The 18,818-nt window shown below is 38.6% G+C and overlaps 1 protein-coding gene and 1 non-coding gene across 3 annotated transcripts in view; both read left to right on the forward strand.

The window, feature by feature from the left end:
• CCDC158 (coiled-coil domain containing 158) overlaps positions 1-18,818 on the forward strand; it is a 67,794-nt gene that overhangs the window by 36,494 nt on the left and 12,482 nt on the right. The window contains exons 13-19 of one of the 2 annotated variants that reach the window (XM_069457355.1): positions 3,755-3,944; positions 5,807-5,959; positions 8,151-8,263; positions 10,446-10,604; positions 11,578-11,670; positions 12,235-12,360; positions 17,953-18,113. In XM_069457355.1, the coding sequence (XP_069313456.1) occupies positions 3,755-3,944; positions 5,807-5,959; positions 8,151-8,263; positions 10,446-10,604; positions 11,578-11,670; positions 12,235-12,360; positions 17,953-18,113 (995 nt within the window). The remainder of the gene's footprint in view (positions 1-3,754; positions 3,945-5,806; positions 5,960-8,150; positions 8,264-10,445; positions 10,605-11,577; positions 11,671-12,234; positions 12,361-17,952; positions 18,114-18,818) is intronic. The other variant, XM_069457356.1, reaches the window with a different exon arrangement.
• On the forward strand, positions 6,605-6,711 carry LOC138375160 (U6 spliceosomal RNA). Its single transcript, XR_011231422.1, has one exon. It is a non-coding gene; the product is annotated as a U6 spliceosomal RNA (small nuclear RNA).

Consider the following 18,818-nt stretch of genomic DNA (forward strand, 5'->3'; position numbering starts at 1 on the left):
CAAACTCACTATGAAAGGATCATCGTATAAGGGATTCTCAATGGTCAACCCTACGATGAAGACTTTAGAATAGGTTTCCATGCAGGGCAGAGTGTATTAGAGAAAGGATGGTTGTTCCACCTTGCTTAGGAAGGTGGATTACTAGCATTGTGAAGCGTACAAATGGGACAATCCCATTCTTATACACTAAAAATTAAATCAATTTAATCCTCACAAAAGCCTTATGAGGGAGGCACTGGTATTATCCCATTTTATAGATGAGGAAACTGAGACACAGAGACATTAAATAACTTGCCAGAGAGCGGCACGACCTTGGGATTTGGTCCCAGGCGGTATGAGTAGACGTTACTGTGCAGTGGTTCTCAGCGAGAGCCAGAATCATGGCCCTCCCCCAGAGTTTCTGATTGACTCGGTCTAGAACGGGGCCTGAAACTTGGTGTTTCTGCACAAGTTCCCAGGGGGTGGTGACATTGCTGGTCCAGAGAGCGTGTGCAAGGTCTGTGTTAGAGCCTCTCATAGTAGCGTGAGTCGCCGTGACTCGAGTGACCAGTGAAGGCTTCATAGAGAGACAGGAACTTGAAATGGACAAAAAGTAGGCAGAAAGGAGGAAGGAAGGCATTACAAGCAAGGGGAAGAAGCTCAGTCTACAGTTTAGCCTAGAGATGATGTGGGAGCCATTCAAGTTTTGTGGGTAGAGAGAAGGGGTGTCATGAAAAAGGCAATGTGGAAAGTTTAATCTGGCATCAGTACGCAAAAATGGATTGGAGAGAGTAAAACTAATTTGCAATTCCAAAATGTAGAGCTGGAGCAGCTTCAGGGAAAGACTTCTTAGAAGGTGAGAGTTTCTCACAGGCACAAAGAATGTAAGTTAAAAACTTGATTTTTGATGCCACATCTACTTCCCTCCACAATCTTGTGAGGAAAAAAGGAGAGCAATCGTAGCCCTAGAAGGTATGCTTTCTCTCAGCTCTTTAGGCTAAGCACTGCACCCACGGATGGCAGAGAAGCGGGGTGAGTTTTCTCCCAATAACTGTGGGCCCTGAAAGCTGGAGCCTTTCTTGTGAGACTAAGCAAGGACTAAATGTCCATCAGCTGGTTCCAGGAGGTGAACAGGAGCAGCACGTGCCCAGTACTTGTTGTGATGCCTCAGGCTGCCCCAGGGAAAGCCCTCCCCATCCCTCACCGCATGAGGCCGGATTTAGTGTGACAGTTGCCAGGAGTGGCTAGGCAGGGATCAGATAGCCTAGTTTAGGGCCTTTACTGCCCAAGCCCATCACAGGTGGTCAGTGAGACGAGCCTGGAGCTCCCCACCCATCCTTTTTGAACAGCTAAGAGCTTGTCACATGTTTACATTTCAAATATAGCACTGGTCTCTATGTTTAAACTGCTGTTAATAACAGTCGATTGCATTGGCCAGTATAACAGGCCTCAATTTGGGGAGACAATCTGATGACAAAAGAAAGTTAATTTTGTCTTCCAATGGCATTTACTTGGAAAGATCTAGGCCAGTTCTGTCCACTAGAAATATAATGTGAGCCATATATATATAATTTTGAATTTTCTAGGAGACACATAAAAAGAAACATATTAATTTTAGTAACTAACTTTATATCTGAAATAGGGTCAGTTTTTATATTATCATCAATGTAACAAGTTTTTGAGATATTTTCATTCTTTTTTTATACAAAGTCTTTGAAATCCGGTGTGTATTTTACAGTAACAGCACATATCGACTTAGATTATTCACATTTCAAGTGCTCAGTAGTCACCTGTGGCTGCTGTGTCAGACAGGGCAGACCTACGCCCCGGGAAGGCAGGGGTTCCTCCTAGGAAGGCTCCCAGCACAGATGGAGACCAGCTGTGAGGCAACTGTGGGAATCCGCGTGAGAAGTGAAGGCAGTCTGGGCCTGGAGACTGGGCGGGGATTGGTGAAGAGCTGGGGAGAAGGGGCGAGGGGAAGGGAAAGACACAGCCCACTTGGAGGGTTCAAACTTAGATTGGCAACATGGTAGCACCCCTAACAGAGAAGGGGCAGGACGAAGTCCTGAGGAAGAGCCCTCGGTGAAGAAGGAATAGTTTGTGGAAGCATACCAAGCTGGGAATTTCTGACAGTTAGTTGGAAATACCAAATTAGAGTTGCCGTATTCACATTCCTACTCTGAAGGACCAGACCCACCACTGCGAACCACTCTAAGCTGCCGCCTGTCTCGTTTGCTCTTCCAGTTGCTATCTCGGTGTTCCCCATGCTCCTACTCTGACCCCCACCCCCACTCTTTATTCTTCACGTTAGAGCCAGAGTTATGTATGTGAAACATTACGTCATTCCTGTGCTCAGAACTATCCCGTGACTTCTTATCTCACTCAGAATGAAGTCTCAGGTTGTTACATTGCCTCTAAGGCTGGCGCGATCTTTCCCACGGCTCCCTCTCTGACTTCGTCTCCTACTTCACCCAAGCGCCCTCCCTCCATCCCTACTGACAGCCTGGCTGCTCCTCAGACGCCTCACCTGTACCTAGAGCCCTTCCCCAGCTATCCACCTGGCTTGCTCCTTAATCTTCTTGAAGTCTCTGCTCAAATGTTACCTCATCAGAGAGGCCTTTCCTGACCGACTGAGGCAGGGTTTGATGATTCTCTGGGAGGACTCATGGGATTCAGCATATAGTCGTACTCAGGGCTATGATTTATTAGGGATTTGTCATGATTTATTACTGGCTATGTATCCCCCGTGAAAGGATACAAGGCAAAATCAGCAAAAGGAAAAGCCACTGGGGCAAAGTCCAGAGAAAACCAGGTACAAGCTTTCCAAGAGTCATGTCCTAGCAGAATTAAACAGGACATGCTTAATTCCCCCAGCAAGAAATTGTAACAACACCTGTCAAATGTTGCCAACCAGAGAAGCTCATTAAAGACAGACCCAGGGTTTTATATTGGAGGCTGGCAAGTATCCAGATTCCAGGGTCGCAGGAGGAAAGCAGGTGTTCAGCGTACACCGCATTGTTTGCACGAACAGGATTGGCACAGCGAGCCACTCTTAACCAGTTAGGGTGGTGGGAGCCCTTCTGAAATCCAAGTTCCTAGATGCCAGCCAAGGGCCAGCCTCGTAAGCAGGCCTTTCTAGGGACAGCAGTCAGGACTGCTAGGTTAACTCTTTCTGCACACCAGCTTAACTGAAGTAGCAGCCCCCTTCCTCACATTCATTCTCTACCCTTTCACCTATTTTTCTTCTTCTTGCTATTTCTCTTACCTGACATGTTAAATACTTGATGTTGTGTATCTACTCTTATGAAAGGACGACATGAGGACAAAGACATGGTTTGTTTTGTTTACTGCTGTCCAGGGCCAGGACTAGGGTAAGGTAAGTGAGGTAGCTAGCTTGGAGGTTCTCGTCCAGCTGCCTCACTCACCTTACCCTAGTCATGACCTTGCTTCTGTATCCCTAGCATGTAAAACAGTGCCTGCCACAAAGTAGATGCTCCGTACGTATTTTTCAAATGAATAAATATAGACTAGGAATAATGAAAGGTTGTGGCAAGTGATACTGGGAATTGACATCTAAGGTTAAAAGAAAGATAACTATTCTTTTTGTTTCCCACTTACTATTGATTCTTTGTAATAAAATATAAGTTTAATGTCCTGATAAATAAATGAAAAGATACTAAATACAGATAGAACACTAATGTGGTATCCATTGTAGCTATACGTGTGTCTATTTTTTACTTCTATCTCTATCCTCTGTATTTATCCATACATTTAGATTTTGAAAGATAAAAAAGACGCAAAGATCCGGGAGCTTGAGGCCAGAGTGAGTGACCTGGAGCTGGAAAAGGTGAAGCTGGTGAACGCAGGCTCCGAGCGGCTCCGTGCCGTGAAGGACATCAAACAAGAAAGAGACCAATTATTAAATGAGGTGAAAACTAGCAGGAATGAGTTAAACAGTCTTTCAGGTATGTTGCTTCAGTGCAAATCCTGCTGGAAATAGGAGTGCTTGTCAGTGAAGTGCAGCGTAGACCCCAGCATGACTGCAAGAGAAAGGTGTCTCATCTCACATTATAAATGTGGGTAGTTACGCTGCCCCTGTGGAATTATTCATGGCCCGAAATCCTCATAGTTCTCCAGGAAGAGCTGCCATGTCTTACACTCGCTAACCGTAACTTTAGTCAACCTTCAGAGTCGAGAAAATTCTGTACTGAGTTGCTAAGAGAAGGGTGAGGTATCCACATTCCAGGCTCCCAGGAGGACAACAGGTGTTCAGCGTCAGTCATACTGTTTGCACAGTTTTGTTTCCATGGAGTCCTTTGAGTCAAATAGCTTGACTAGAGGTCTGATAGTGAAGTGACATGTAAGCAGACTTCTGCAAATTTACCGAAAGGAAAAATCCAAGGCCTTACATCAAACGTTGAAACACTCCAGTTCATGATTGGTGTGGGACAGTATCATCATGTACTTCACACACACACAGTCGGTAATTACTGAGCATTTACTGTGCCAGACACTGTGATAGTCCTAGAAACCCCACATGAAGCTCACAGTCTGCTGGGGAAACCGACCTGTACGGACATGGGTGGCGGGCCAGCGAGGGAGCTACAGTGGAAGTGCGTTGGGTTCAAAGATAGCACAGAGGACAGAGAATTCGCCCCCTGTTAGGAAGTGACAGCTATGCTGGGTTGGAAAGAGAGAAAGGAATTTGGCTGGTGAAAAAGTGATAGAAGGACATTCCAGGCAGAGAGAGCGTTATGGGCAAAAGCATGAAGGCATGAATAACATAATGTGACCTCAGAAGCATTCGCTGGAGCAGAAGTACAAGGGAATGAGGTAGTAGATAGGTAGAGCTAGACGATGTGGAGCCAGCAAAGGATATTAAGCAGTAGGTCGTTGTCATCAGATTTTAGAAGGATTGTATTAGCCGGTAAATTAGAGGAAGGCAAGTCTAAAGAGACAGAGACCAACCATTTACGGAGGATTTTGCAGTAGTCCCAGGAAAATATGATGAAGACTTGAACGAAGGCAGTGGCAGTGAGAATCAAAGGAGAGGAAAGAATTAAGAATGTTTCCGGAAGTTGAATCAATAGGACTTAGTGACTGAAGGGGTTAAGTATAGGTTTCAAGTTTTTAGCTTGTAGTACTGGGAGGGTAATGATAGCAACAACTGAGAGAGGGGACCAGAAGGAGGGGCCAGCTTGAGAACAGGAGGGTAAGGTGTGGTCAGTGTGAGGCAGTTGGTTTCAGGTGGCACTAGGACACATGTCCACATGGAAATGTCTGGATAGCTGGAGCTGAATCTTTGTTCCTTTTATATGTAAATCTAATCATATATCAATAGATAAATATAAATAAATATATAGATGGACGTGTGTGTGTGTGTTTTCTAATATAGTGAATGACGAGTTTGTGCCAGGTATTTTGATAGGTACTAGAGATATAAAGTCAGATAAGACACATGGCAGCCTCAGGTTACTTATAGTGTCATAGAGATTCATCTACCTACAGATGGTGGTTAAATCTGCTATAATGGACATGTTCATCCAAGAAGAAAGTTTAATATGAAATAGATATGATCTAGTTACAATAGTTGGGGAAAAACAATGTGTAATAAGTAGATAAAGGAGGAGGATCCACCCAAATAGATTAAAGAGTCAGATAGATGAATTGTGTGCGTACATCTCATTTTTGTAACAAACAAAGATGTAGCTAAATAAGTTTTCTTCTAGCTTTAAAATTCTGTGATTATTAATTGCAAATAAAATATACTTTATAATACTGGGATAGAAAAAAGTAACCCTCTATTATCGATTATCATATTGTATAGAGGACTATGAAGTCTTAAAAAGGAATTTTCGAAACAAAAGTGAAGAAATGGAAACTACTACAAATAAGCTGAAAATGCAATTAAAATCTGCCCAGTCAGAACTAGAACAAACAAGGAATACATTAAAGTCAATGGAAGGATCTGATGGTCATGGTATGTTCTATTAGATTTTAAAATTTTCCTTTTGTTTTTACTTCCATTGGTCTAGATTTATTAAAACACAAACCCTAATACATTGCCTACCACCTCTTCACAGTGCCAGATAATGTGAGAAATATACAGTAATCGGGTGTTATGTAGCAGTAGTTCATTAGGGAAATTGCCATGTGCTTAATTTAATCCCTACAGTATCTGAATCTTCCTTTTATCCTCTAGCTATTTCAGTAATTTCCAACAGATCTCAATGTCTGTAAATGTCAATTAATTATTTTTAAGGCTATAAACACAAATTATCAATTTTCATTCCACTCCTTATTTTTCAACATGTGTATTATCTATATAAACTATCAATCTGTGGCTAATTGGCAGTACTTGATTCCTTCTCTGTGACAAAAACGCAAAGGAACCCTGGAAATTGAACTACTAGGTGAGGGGTCCCTTTTCGCCACCTAGACCTGTTCCCTTTTTACCTTCTGTCCATACTAACACAGAGAGAGAAGAAATTTATCTGTCATTTCATGTTATTCATATCATTGTTGGCATGACTATATTAGCTGACTATAAGGTTAATATTTACCTAATTAAAGAATACATTTTTCCATTTCTCAATATTTTTTTGATGTGAGAAGATTTATTTTTATGCTCACTTTGGCAGCACATATACTAAAATTGGGATGATACAAAGAAGGTTACCATAGTCCCTGCACAAAGATGACAGGCAAATTCTTGAAGCATTCCATGTTTTGTGTGGTTCTTGGTGGTTTGGCCCTTTGCTGGCTGACACTGAGAAAATGGTGGGGTTTGGAGAGGTCACTCAAGAACCCACTTTGGGATCTGTGGGTTGCCCCCCTACCCCCAGATGCCACCCCTGTCTCAAAGCCCTCTGGGCATGTCCACCACAACCCCAGGGACGTCACAATTATCAAGTTACCTAGGGAATCCTTGTATTCCCGTTCAAATTCTTGTTTTGGGATGTGAGGGTGATCTGGCTGTGACATGTGTCACGCCATTGATTGCCAGGGTTGATTTGGCTGATCTGGGTTGAAGAGGACAACCTTCTCCGATAGAGGAGACCGTTCTTCCATCCAGCGTATACGAGTAGCTGCGCTCCCCTGCTAGAACCTCCAAACAAGCTCTCAAATTCTTGTTTTCATTGAATAAAATCAGTTTAAAATAAAAGAGATTTATTTGAGAAAATTACCTTTGAAGGCCAGCCATGATCCACTTAGATCAGAAATCTTCCAAGTGTTGAGCAAATGATGTTTGATTTTTGATCTATTAATAAATCAGTTTACTGTGTCTGTGTGAACCCTATTTTTGGCAGTTTAGGTATAAGAACTCTATCTTGTTAGTGACAAGTCAGACCTTTCATTCTGATAGTTTGTTTTTAATGAATGGTACATTTTCTTTTTTCTTTTTAAACTCTAAGCTACAGCCAGACCTGAGACTCAAAAGCAGTGGCATTTCAAACCTCTTTCCTCAGCTGACTATGAGAAAAAACATACAGTCTTCTGACTTTGAATTTCCAAGTAAACATGAGCTTCATATATCTTTTCAATGCTCTGCCATTTCTTAAGTATTCAGTGCCTTTGACCCATCTAGAACATTCTCATCCTGTCATCGTCAGTTTTCCAAACATAATCACATACATGCTTATGCTGGCAGTTTGACTAGTGAGACAGTAGTGAATTCCAGGCACATGACAATAACCATGAGAATGAAAATTGAATGGTTCATGATATCACTAGAATCTTAAAAAATATATAGTATATATGGTGGTATTTTAAGTATGAGTTTCTGGAAAAATCATTTTAATAATAATATACATTATTCATTATATGACTATATATTTATGTATATTTCCTATATGTGTGAGTTTACAAGTTGCCCGTGGAAATATGGCAACTTATAATGGCCAATGAAATTAATTTCAGTAGCCAAAAAACCCCCACAAGACTTCATCGTATATATATTTCCTAGCTCAAAATCTCTAATAGTAGCTAAAAATTATTATATCCCAAAATTATGAAAAGTGAAGACCTGTCTGTGATCTTTCCCTTGCAACTGCCCAGGTTTGATCTTACTTGTCACCTTCTCATAAAGTTTAACCATCAAATTACAGTAGCCTCTCAAACGTTAGAAACTTTAGAAACTAAGGCACAGTTTGCCTCCTTTTCTCCCCCAGCTATGAAAGTGGCCATGGGGATGCAGAAGCAGATCACAGCCAAAAGAGGCCAGATAGACGCCCTCCAGAGCAAGATACAGTTCTTGGAAGAGGCAATGACAAACTCAAATAAGGTGAGTCCCTGTTCTCGGAGAGGGGAAGCCAGTGTGTTCGCTCGCTAATACGCTCCAAAGCAGAATACGACATCCCAGAGATACAAAGTGCAAGGGGGAAAGAGAAAAGCTTATTTCTGATTAGAGAATGAGGGAAAAGATCTTGAAGAAACATCTGAGCAGGGTCTTGAAAGATAGCTAGTATTTTAAATGTGGGAAGTAGGCAAAAGGACATTCCTGATAGACGCAGAGAATGATTCCAAACAAAAGACAGTGAGTTCCATTATAATATGATATATGTGTTCCTAAAAATCACTATGCTGTGCAAAACTGTGTAATAAAAACCACAGGGCTTATGAGAACACATAAAAAACAAGAACCTAATTAAAACAGTAACACAGTTTTACCACTGTTAAATTGTTATGAAATACACAAATACCACAATAAGTAAGGCCATTTACCTTGAAAAAGACCTGAAGTTTTCTTGTAGAAGTATGCATTAAGGGTTACAGCTTGTATATTATGGTGAAGGGGTGGAAGTAGGCTTTTCTGTAACACCAAATGTGGATGCATGTGGCTCATAACTGAGGTAAACTGAGGTAGCTGGTAGATGGGTGCTTGAGGAGTATGCACGTGTGCTTGTTGTGTGTTCCCATGCAGCTGTTTAGCTAAGTGCAGTGTTCTGCATTGACCAGTATGTCATGAATGAAACTGCGCATAAGCGACTGTGAAATTTGCCTTAAGCTCAGCTGTTCCCTGATATCACTTTGGAACAAATGTGTGTTTTCAGAAGAAGATTTATAACAGGACTGATAATAATATAGGTGAGCCAGTAAATAGCCTAAGCAGAAAATAAGTGCAACGAAGTAATTGCTAGTTTACCATCCATGATGAGCTACTGAAAACTTTGGAATGCAGCTATTAACAAGTATGTATATACTTTTGTGCACACCCTTCATCATATACACTTACTTATTTCTTCTTTCTTTGTTCTTTCTCATTTTTTCTCCCTCCTTTTCTCTTATCCTTGATTCATTTTTTTCCCTTTCTCCTTCCGTGACTTGCCTTTGGGAACCTAAAGCAGTGTTTATCCTCCCTGATGGTACTTAGGGCTTAAGAGTCTACTGCCTGCTGGCATCAAAAAGGCCTGCCCCACCTAAAGGAGAGTGTTCACCATAGCTGAATGACATTTCCTCCAAATGAAAAGGAGGAACCTATAAAATTAATGCCTCTTTCTTTCTGAAGCCTTTTCTGCCCAACCTAATTAGAAAAGGAAAAATTATGTGCCTACAAAATGTGTATTGCAGTGGCAACACCGTCTACCTTATTTACATTAAACATTTTTCACTGTGAAAACAATATATTTAAAGAAATATAGCCAGACATGGTGGCTTGCGCCTGTAATCCCAGCTACTTGGGAGGCTGAGGCAGGAGGATCCTTTGAGTCCAGGAGTTCGAGGCTGGAATGAGTTATGATCATGGCACTGTGCTCTCCAACCTAGGCAACAAGTGAGACCCTGCCTCTAAAACAAACAAACGCAAAAAGGAAATACAAACTCAACAAGTTAATGTCTATATTTTAACTTGACAACTATACATTTATTATTTCTGTATACCTAGTCCATGGTGTTTTTTTTTAAAGGAATAAACTAATTTTAATGAAATTTTGTTTAATACCAAAGAGACTAACATGTCAGGAAGCTCATTCTCACCACTGGACTGATAATGTGACTTGAGGGCAGGACGTGTCTCCTTTGTTCTTATGTCACAGGGTCTACAGTAGGTATGTGTGAAATGAATATTCAACCTTGAAGCAAAATTGAAATCCACAAAAATTTCAAATAATGCATCTTCTTTAAGTCTCTTTTGTCGTCTGGAATAAATTTCAATAAAATTTGGTATATGATTACTCAATCCCAATTCACCAAAAGACTGTCTTTTTATTACAATGTAGTTATTTCATATTTTGTAGGTTTCATCAAAGATTTATTAAGCCTACAAAGAAGTAATAATACTAGTAGTGATGAAAATAAGGAAGAGTACATAATAACATACTTCTAGCAGCTCCCGGTCCCAACTCAGAAGCAATTAAATAGCATATGATTAAACTTATCTGGTTCAGGATCCTTCAATTATATTTCAGGTACCTCTTAGCATCTGCATCAGCGGATTATTTCTGATATTTTCTTGTTTGTGATTATAGGAGAAACATTTTCTGAAAGAAGAGAAGAATAAACTCAGCCAGGAATTGAGTACTGTTGTAACAGAAAAAAACAAGATGTCTGGGGAACTGGACGTTCTGAGGTCTCAGGAACGCCGTTTAAAAGAAAAGGTTGCTAATATGGAAGTTGCTCTGGACAAGGTTAGTTATTAACTAAATACATCGTTATCAACTAAATAGGTATCAACTAAATAGAATTGTTCTGAATAAAAGCTCTGTGTTGATAGGAACTGAATTTGTCAATTTACATTATACCATAATCACCTAGCACAAAGAAAAACTATATCCTATGGAGAAGCCTCTTCTGAGTTTTAAAAACATAGGCATAATGCATACTTTTTGCTAAATTATCTTTTTCAGACTAACACAGTCACAGGAGCAGGAAGATATAAGATGTAAGATGCTCCTGATATCCTTAGTGGCCTGAATATGTAAAAATGCCTTCCTGAGCACCTAACTTACCACAAAAAAAAGTCTTGGGCTCTAGGTAGAATATAGTTTCTTAATAATGTCAATAAATGATAAAGTAAAGCTAATGTCTGGCAGTTTGTAGGGTCCAGAAAATGTAGGTAGAAAACACAGCTTAAAGAATGAGAAGGATCAGTGACACTCTATTTGTCATTGCCATTTATTATAGAGAGATAAATCTCTCTTCCTGTCGCCTAGAAACTCTGGAAGCCTAAAATTGTACCAAAACCAATCCTTGAGTGCTAAGAAATCAGAGCCTTTGTGGTTAGATAAACAATTTGTGATCCCAACCCTGCTACCTTTGTTTCTTAAAACGTGCTATATTGACTCAATGAATTTCAGTTGTGATCATTTTTATACAAAGTTTTATACTTTGCTAACACTGTTCATTCCATTAGTTCATTCATTCTTTTGAGTGCCCTTCACATACTAAATCCTGTGTATGTTCTAGGGGTACAGAGGATGCAGACGTGGCCTCCAGTTGATCACAGTTTACTGAATAAAATGGATAAATAGATAATTATAATGTAGTGCGGTAAAAGGGGGGACGTTTAGTTGAAGATATGGCAGCTCTGCCTTCATAGGTTAATAAAGTAAAAGTGCACAAAGAGTAGAGGATAAACCACTTATGGTTGCTTGATTATAGGCATCTTTGCAGTTTGCAGAATGTCAAGATATAATACAGCGTCAGGAGCAAGAATCTGTGCGCCTGAAACTTCAGCACACTTTGGATGTAAAAGTAAGGTCATCATAAATAGTAGTTTAAGCAAAACTAATGCCTTTGTTCGATGGGCTTATGTATTTTCTTCATATACCTTAGGTATATTCAAGTATATTTCAGCATCACCTGATTACTAGCAATGATAAGATCTATACAAACATTGTTATATACTATAACTATTCTTTTCATATAAAGTAACAAATTGAAGCACCACGCTTTATTCTTAGTGTACAGTAAGCAAGTGAAACAAACAAGTTTCGCAAGTACCTGCCTCGGGGATATGCAAAGGAAGCGTCTTCCATGCACATCAGTCGAGAGAGTACAAAACCCAAAGTGCGAGTATGCTTGGCTTGGTTGGGGGATAGCAAAAGTGATATAATCTCTGTGACAAAAACCTGTTTTTTAAAAATAGATTTCCTACTGAAATATCTGCCTGTTTTCAGAAGCCTATTTTAAAGTTACATATATATTTTAAAGTCTCAATAATGGATTTTGCCTGTGAAATCAAATACATTTTGATCTCACAATTCTTTGCAGTTGTAGGTTGGCGATGATTTTGCTCACCTCTTTATTGTCTTTCAGGAACTTCAGGGCCCTGGATATACCTCAAATCCGGCAGTGAAGCCACGCCTTCTCCAGCCAGCATCTGTCACCCGCTCTAATTCTAACGCGCCATCTTCCCAGTCCACAGCCAGCTTCCTGTCTCATGTAAGTAACCAGCCTTACCATCCATGGTGCAAATGGCATAATATCTAAGTACTTTTAAATTGGAAAGAATTGCACTAAAAAATAATATATCTATAGTTATGGCATTTTCAATGTCTAGATTTTAGATTTATACATTTTCCTGTAAATCCAGTGGAGTCCCGCTAAATGAAAATATTTTCTTTACTATTTGGTGTTTTCTCTGGGGAAAACAAAAAATGAAATATTCAATGGGATTAATGTTAACAATAATTGTTAAATTAAATTATTTAATAGGCTCATAACCAATTCTTTGGTTATTTCCATCACAAGCATTTCCAGATTACAAAGCAAATGCTGAGATGACTCAAGTAGGTAGCACTTCAAATGCCACAGGCGAGTTGATGGTATATTTAAGGCCATTTTAGCATATAAAAACAAAATATTTCCAAGATCATATAATTTATTTTGGTTGTATAATTTGTACTTGCTCTGCTTGATCTTTACCTATGAAGGATTCATGCTGCAGGCAAGATTTTTAGCAACACTTGATAACTTTTGTCCTATGTCCTATGTATCTATTTCTAATACATAATACTATATAAATAGTATATTTATATTCCATTTTATTACAATCTTCTAAAAGGAATACAAGTCTAAGAGCTGGATTTGGGCAGACATTCTCAAAATAGAATAGTCTAATTCAAACTGAATGAGATCAAGCTGTTATTTTTAGCTTTTTTGTTTATCTTCTATCTTTGGAGAATGTAGATAGAACAGGTTTGGAAGTATACACCCTCCCTAGGCATTATTTATCTTACATCATAACTCATAAGACTCAAAGCCATTAGAGAAATCATTTGGAGAAGATGAAGTTACATTAGAGATATAATTTAAGAGTAATTTTAGAAACAAATCTAACATAAAATTATTTGAGTCAAAATATAATAGGAACTACAGAAACCACAATATAAACCTTAAGTTTAACAACTTAAGGGGGCAGGGGAAAAAAAAAACAATTTAAGATATAAGCTTATATTCTTCCCCTGAAACCAAAAGCTTGTAGAAGTTTTACCCTGCAAATATATGTCCTTTAGAAATAGCCTTAATGATTATCCTAAGGGTCAAAGGATTGGGGTGAGGGAGAGCAAGATCCTTTGCTGGGCTCCAGTAACTTCAAGAAGAGCTTGTGTTTAGTTAGTTCTTTACCAGCCTGGTAAGAGTTATATGTAAAGAATATTTTAGAATTGTTTATTTCCTAGCTATTTTCTAGTTTTAAAAAGTGTACTTTGCTCATGTTATACATTAAAATGCATTGCATATGAATTAAAGTAATAAAGTATTAAAAGTGAATTAACAAAATGATTCTAAGATATACAAACATTAAACAGAAAGATTGGTAATTTTGACTAAATAGAACCACTTAAATCACAAAACCTCCATAAACAAAACTAAAAGGAAACTACAACCAGAAAAATATTTTCAATAAAGGGTTAATATCTATCCTATATAGAGTTCTTATATATCCAGATGAAGTTGGCATATACTCTAAAAGTGTACTAAAGATGTGGTTACAAAATTCACAAATAAAAAAATGCAAGTAGCCAATAAACATGAAATATGTTCAAACTTGTTTGTAAACAAATAACAATAGCTACATATTGAAGTGAAAACGAACTACCAATTTTACATATAAAATTATTAAATGGTAATGAAACAGGTGCAGTATAATGGGTGTTCCTGATATCATGCCCTGCTAATAAACATAGAAATTGATATGAGTTTTTATTGTTTTTGCTTCCAAGTCTACAATTTTTTTTAAATTAATAGACTTAATTTTTTAAGAGCAGTTTTAGGTTTACAGAAAATTTGATTGGAAAATATAGAGAGCTCCCATAGACTCCCTTTCCTGTCACCCCCTCCAGTTTCCCCTACTATTAACATATTGCATTAGTGTGGTACTTTTGTTGTAATTGATGAGCCAATATTGATACATTATTATTAACTAAAGTCCATAGTTTACATTAGGGTTCACTCTGTCTTGTACAGTTTATGAGTTTTAAAAATGCCTATTGACATATATCCAACATTACTGTGTCATATAGATGAGTTTCACCACTGTGAAAATCCCCTGTGTCCCACCATTTCATCTCTTTCCCTGAACCACTGTCAACCACTGATCTTTTTACTGTCGCCATAGTTTTGCCTTTTCCATAATGTCATAGAGTTAGAATCACACAGTTTGTAGTCTTTTCGGGTTGGCTTCTTTGATATATATTTAAGTTTCCTCCATGTCTTTTCATGGTTTATTAACTGATTTTTTTTTATTGCTGAATGATATTTCATAACATGGATGTACCATCATTAGTTTATCCATTCACCTATTGAAGGACATCTTAGTTTAGACTTAACATGCTTTTTCCTCAAATTTGATGGAATTTTATTTTATATCATAATAAAACATTTTATTTTTTTAATTGACAGACAATAATTGTACATATTTATGGGATACATAATCATGTTTTGATAATACAGTATATAATGATCAGATCCGGATAATTACTATATCTACCATCTCAAACATTTATCATTCCTTTGTGTTTGGAACATTCAATATCCCCCTTCTAGCTATTTGAAGCTAAGTGATATATTATTGTTAACTAGTCATCCTACAGTTCCATAGAACACTAAATCTTATTCCTCTTATCTGGCTGTAATTTCATATCCTTTAACAAATCTCTGCCTATACCCTTCTTCTCCCCTACCCTTCCCAATCTCTAGTATCCTCTGTTCTACTTTTTAGTTCTATGAGATAAACTCTTTTTAGCTTTTGCCTATGAGTGAGAACATGTGTTTGACTTTCTGTTCCTGGCTTATTTCACTTAACATAACGTCCTCCAGTTCCGTTCATGTTGCCACAAATGACAAGATTTCATTTCTTATGGCTGAATAGTATCCCATGGTGTGTATATACCACATTTGCTTTATCCATTCATCTGTTGTTGGACACTTAGGTTGATTCCGTATCTTGGCTGTTGTGAATAGTGCGGCAGTAAACATAGGGGTGCAAATATCTCTTCAAGATACTAATTTCTTTTTCTTGGGATAAATGCCCAGTAATAGGATTGCTGGACCATATGTTAGTTCTATTTGTAGTTTTTTGAGAAGCCTCCATGCTGTTCTCCATAGTGGCTGTACTCTCAATGCAACGCTAAAGTTAATTGGAAGATCTGAGCATGTGAAGGGCTATCTACTTGGAGTTTCACATCAGGGTGGTTTGAGTGGCTATTCGTTGGAAACCCCAGTGTGCCAGTGTTGTTAAGTCTTTCCTTTAAGCTAGTCTTCAAGCCCCCTCCCTGGAGGTAAGAGTTTGGTTGCCAGAGTTCTATAAAACAAGCTGAGGAGCCAGGCCTGGAGCAGTGTGGGTGTGGTATTTCCGTATCTGGCATTAAAATATATCTGGCTCCTTTATCCCCAACTTTCTGTGCAATACCTATGTTCTCAACTGTGCCTGGCATCCCCCAATCCACAGAAGCTCTGTTTTACTCTCTCCTGAGAATAACCTTCCAAACTTCTGCCGTGGAGGAGTGGGGGTGTGAGGTGGGAGAGGGGATCTAGGGACCTAAGTGCTTCCTAAATAGCTCCCCCACCAGTCCTTATTTTAGCATCGCCTTCACTCGCAGAGGGACCTGTGCTGCCCGTCTCTCTGTCTTTGGCAGAGTCTACTGTGCAAACCACTTGACTGCGCAGCCTTCCCACGACTGCCTTGCACTCAGCTTTCCCAGGCCTGCCAAATCTGTTACCACCGTCCTTCTCTTCTGTGGCTGTGGTTTCCCATCCTGTTTTTCTCAACATTGTGGGTTTGTCCTTTTTTTTTTTTTAATTCCTCTTCCAGAAGTTCTAATGGGTTTTCAGGAGGGAGCAAAATTACATGCATATGTTCAATCTGTTGTTGTAACCTGAACTTTACCTTAAAATTCTAAAATTCAATCTGCTTTTTAAAAGTAGAGTTATGGAGAATTCATAAATTCAACTTATCCCACAGACTTTGCTGCATATGATTATACACCAGACACTGCACTGGGATCTGGGGACACAGTTGTGTTTAGGACATGACACCCATCCTCACAGATGTCAGTTAAGCAGAGGAGATGGACACAGTCAAGGGAACATAATGCCGGTCCACAATCCCTCACTCAAAATCCTTGGGGGTCAAATGGGTTTTGGATTTTAAATTTTATCATATTTTAAAAAGGTAATATGGGACATTATAGTTCCAAATTTTTCTACCCAGTATTGACTACAATGGAGGGCGTCTTCCCTTGGACATTTATGATAAATGTCAAAGGCTTAAAATTTTAACAATAATTGCCAACGCTTATTAAATAAACTTTCTAGTGGGCAGAAGATACGAAGATATGAAGTCCAGGTTAGAACTAAGGTGACTGAAGATTACAATAGGATAAGGTTTTCTTTATCAATTTTGTGAGGTTTTATTCCACATTGGATACTATATGTACCAGGACTAGGACAAGACAAAGCCAGTGTTTGGTAAAATCTTCTTAGAGACAAATGTTTTTATTCATAATTAAGATACTGGTTCTCATCTTTGTATTTTCTAAATGAATGGAGTCAAATTTAATAATTTAATGGCGTCTAAGTTATTAAACTTTAGACTGACTCATCACGACAATTTCAAGGTTAAGATGACCATCAGTAAACTGGAAAGACCATACTTACCACACATTTAGTTAGTCAGAACTCTTGATATCTTCAGCTGGACACTATAGGTGATTTATTAGTGGGGATAGGAAAAAGGTATGCCAGTAACATCAGCTCTTCGTTAGCATGGACCCTAGAAAAGTAAAGCCCAAGGAACCAAAAATCTGCAGTATTCATCCCTCAGCAGCCAATCTGTGTGACAAGTGTAACTCTACCTGGGATGGACATCTTGGGCTAGAATATAGCTCAAGGATATAGAGTCCCCCTGCTCTGGGCAACTTCTGACTGTCATTTGGTTTCCCCTCTTGATGTGCCTATTGGGAATGTCTGTACTTCTTATTATATAAATATGCATTGGAGAACACTATAAACTTCTTATATTATCCTCAAGTACTAACACAGTTTGAAAATCTTGGATGTCTCTTTATTGATCAGCAAAATATGGGGGGTAGATTAACTCTTCTCTAAAGAGTTCCTTACTTCTAAAGTTCTGTAGCTTTATAAAATTGTTTTCGCCATAAACAAAGCATTGAAATTATTTTGCCCTGATATAATTGACAATATTTAATGACACGGTAAGGATGTTTATACTACATTGTTAAAATTTTAAAATAAAAAAAGTTTAAATTTAAATGTGTGTAGTTTGATCTCATATATGTGTGTATATACATGTATAATGTATACACACGTATATATATCAATTAGATGTAGTACAATGTTCATTATTGATTCATTATTATTGATTATCTCTGTGTAGTAAGATTATGGGTGAATTTTTCCCTCCTTTTGCTCTTCCATAGTCTCTATTTACAAGATGAATTAATTCTGTAATAGGAAATAGCGTAGGAATCTGAAAACCAAAGTGTCTTTGTTTTGTAAATTGTTTTAATTCAGCACTCTATGAAAGCTAACACACTGAAAGAAGACCCAACGCGGGACTTGAAACAGCTTCTGCAGGAGTTGAGAAGCGTGATCAATGAGGAGCCGGCCGTGCCTCTGGGCAAGACGGAGGAGGACGGGAGAACGCCATCGCTGGGACCCCTGTGTGTGGCTGTGTAAGACCGCGTGCACTCAGAGTGGGAAAGCTAATCTCATCAATGGTTTGCCATTGAGTTGGCCACGTGTGACTCTCTCGGAGGGTGAGGTTTAAATAACCTGAAAGGATATCTGAAGTTACCAGGGAAAGCAATATGAAAATGGAGAAGTTGACATGAAGAGAAAATAGTACATAGTCATTCTGTTCAGAAAGTAGTCAGTGCAAGGTGTCACCCAAAGTTACATTTGTATTGTCATTTATAATCCCTAACAAATTTTGCATCCATACTTTTACTTAAATGTCGCAACAACCATTTGAGACAAGGCAGGGTAGAATTTGTTTATTCCATTTTTATAAATGAGAAAAATACAAATCTTGAAAGGTTGACTTTTCTGTAGCCACACAGTTCGATGGTGGAGCTAAAACTAGAACCCTGAGAATAACGTAACACTCCAGGTATAAGCTAATAGGAAAGACCTTGGTTCTCTAGGTATTCATGCCACTGACTTACATGAGATTAGTAAAAGGTCAGATGCAGAAAGGATTCAGCTAGATTCCCAGCCCTTCCCTGTACATAGCTGCAAAAATCAATGAGGTTCTCATATTATTTTCAAATAGTGCTTTTTAATTGTATTGTGTGTTGTCATTCAGATTAGCTTAGCTTAAAGCGTTTTAATATGGTATGGTATAGTATGGTATGGTATATATATTTTTAATATAATAA

The sequence above is a fragment of the Eulemur rufifrons genome, chromosome 24 (genome assembly GCF_041146395.1).
Source record: "Eulemur rufifrons isolate Redbay chromosome 24, OSU_ERuf_1, whole genome shotgun sequence".
NCBI classification, from domain to species: domain Eukaryota; kingdom Metazoa; phylum Chordata; class Mammalia; order Primates; family Lemuridae; genus Eulemur; species Eulemur rufifrons.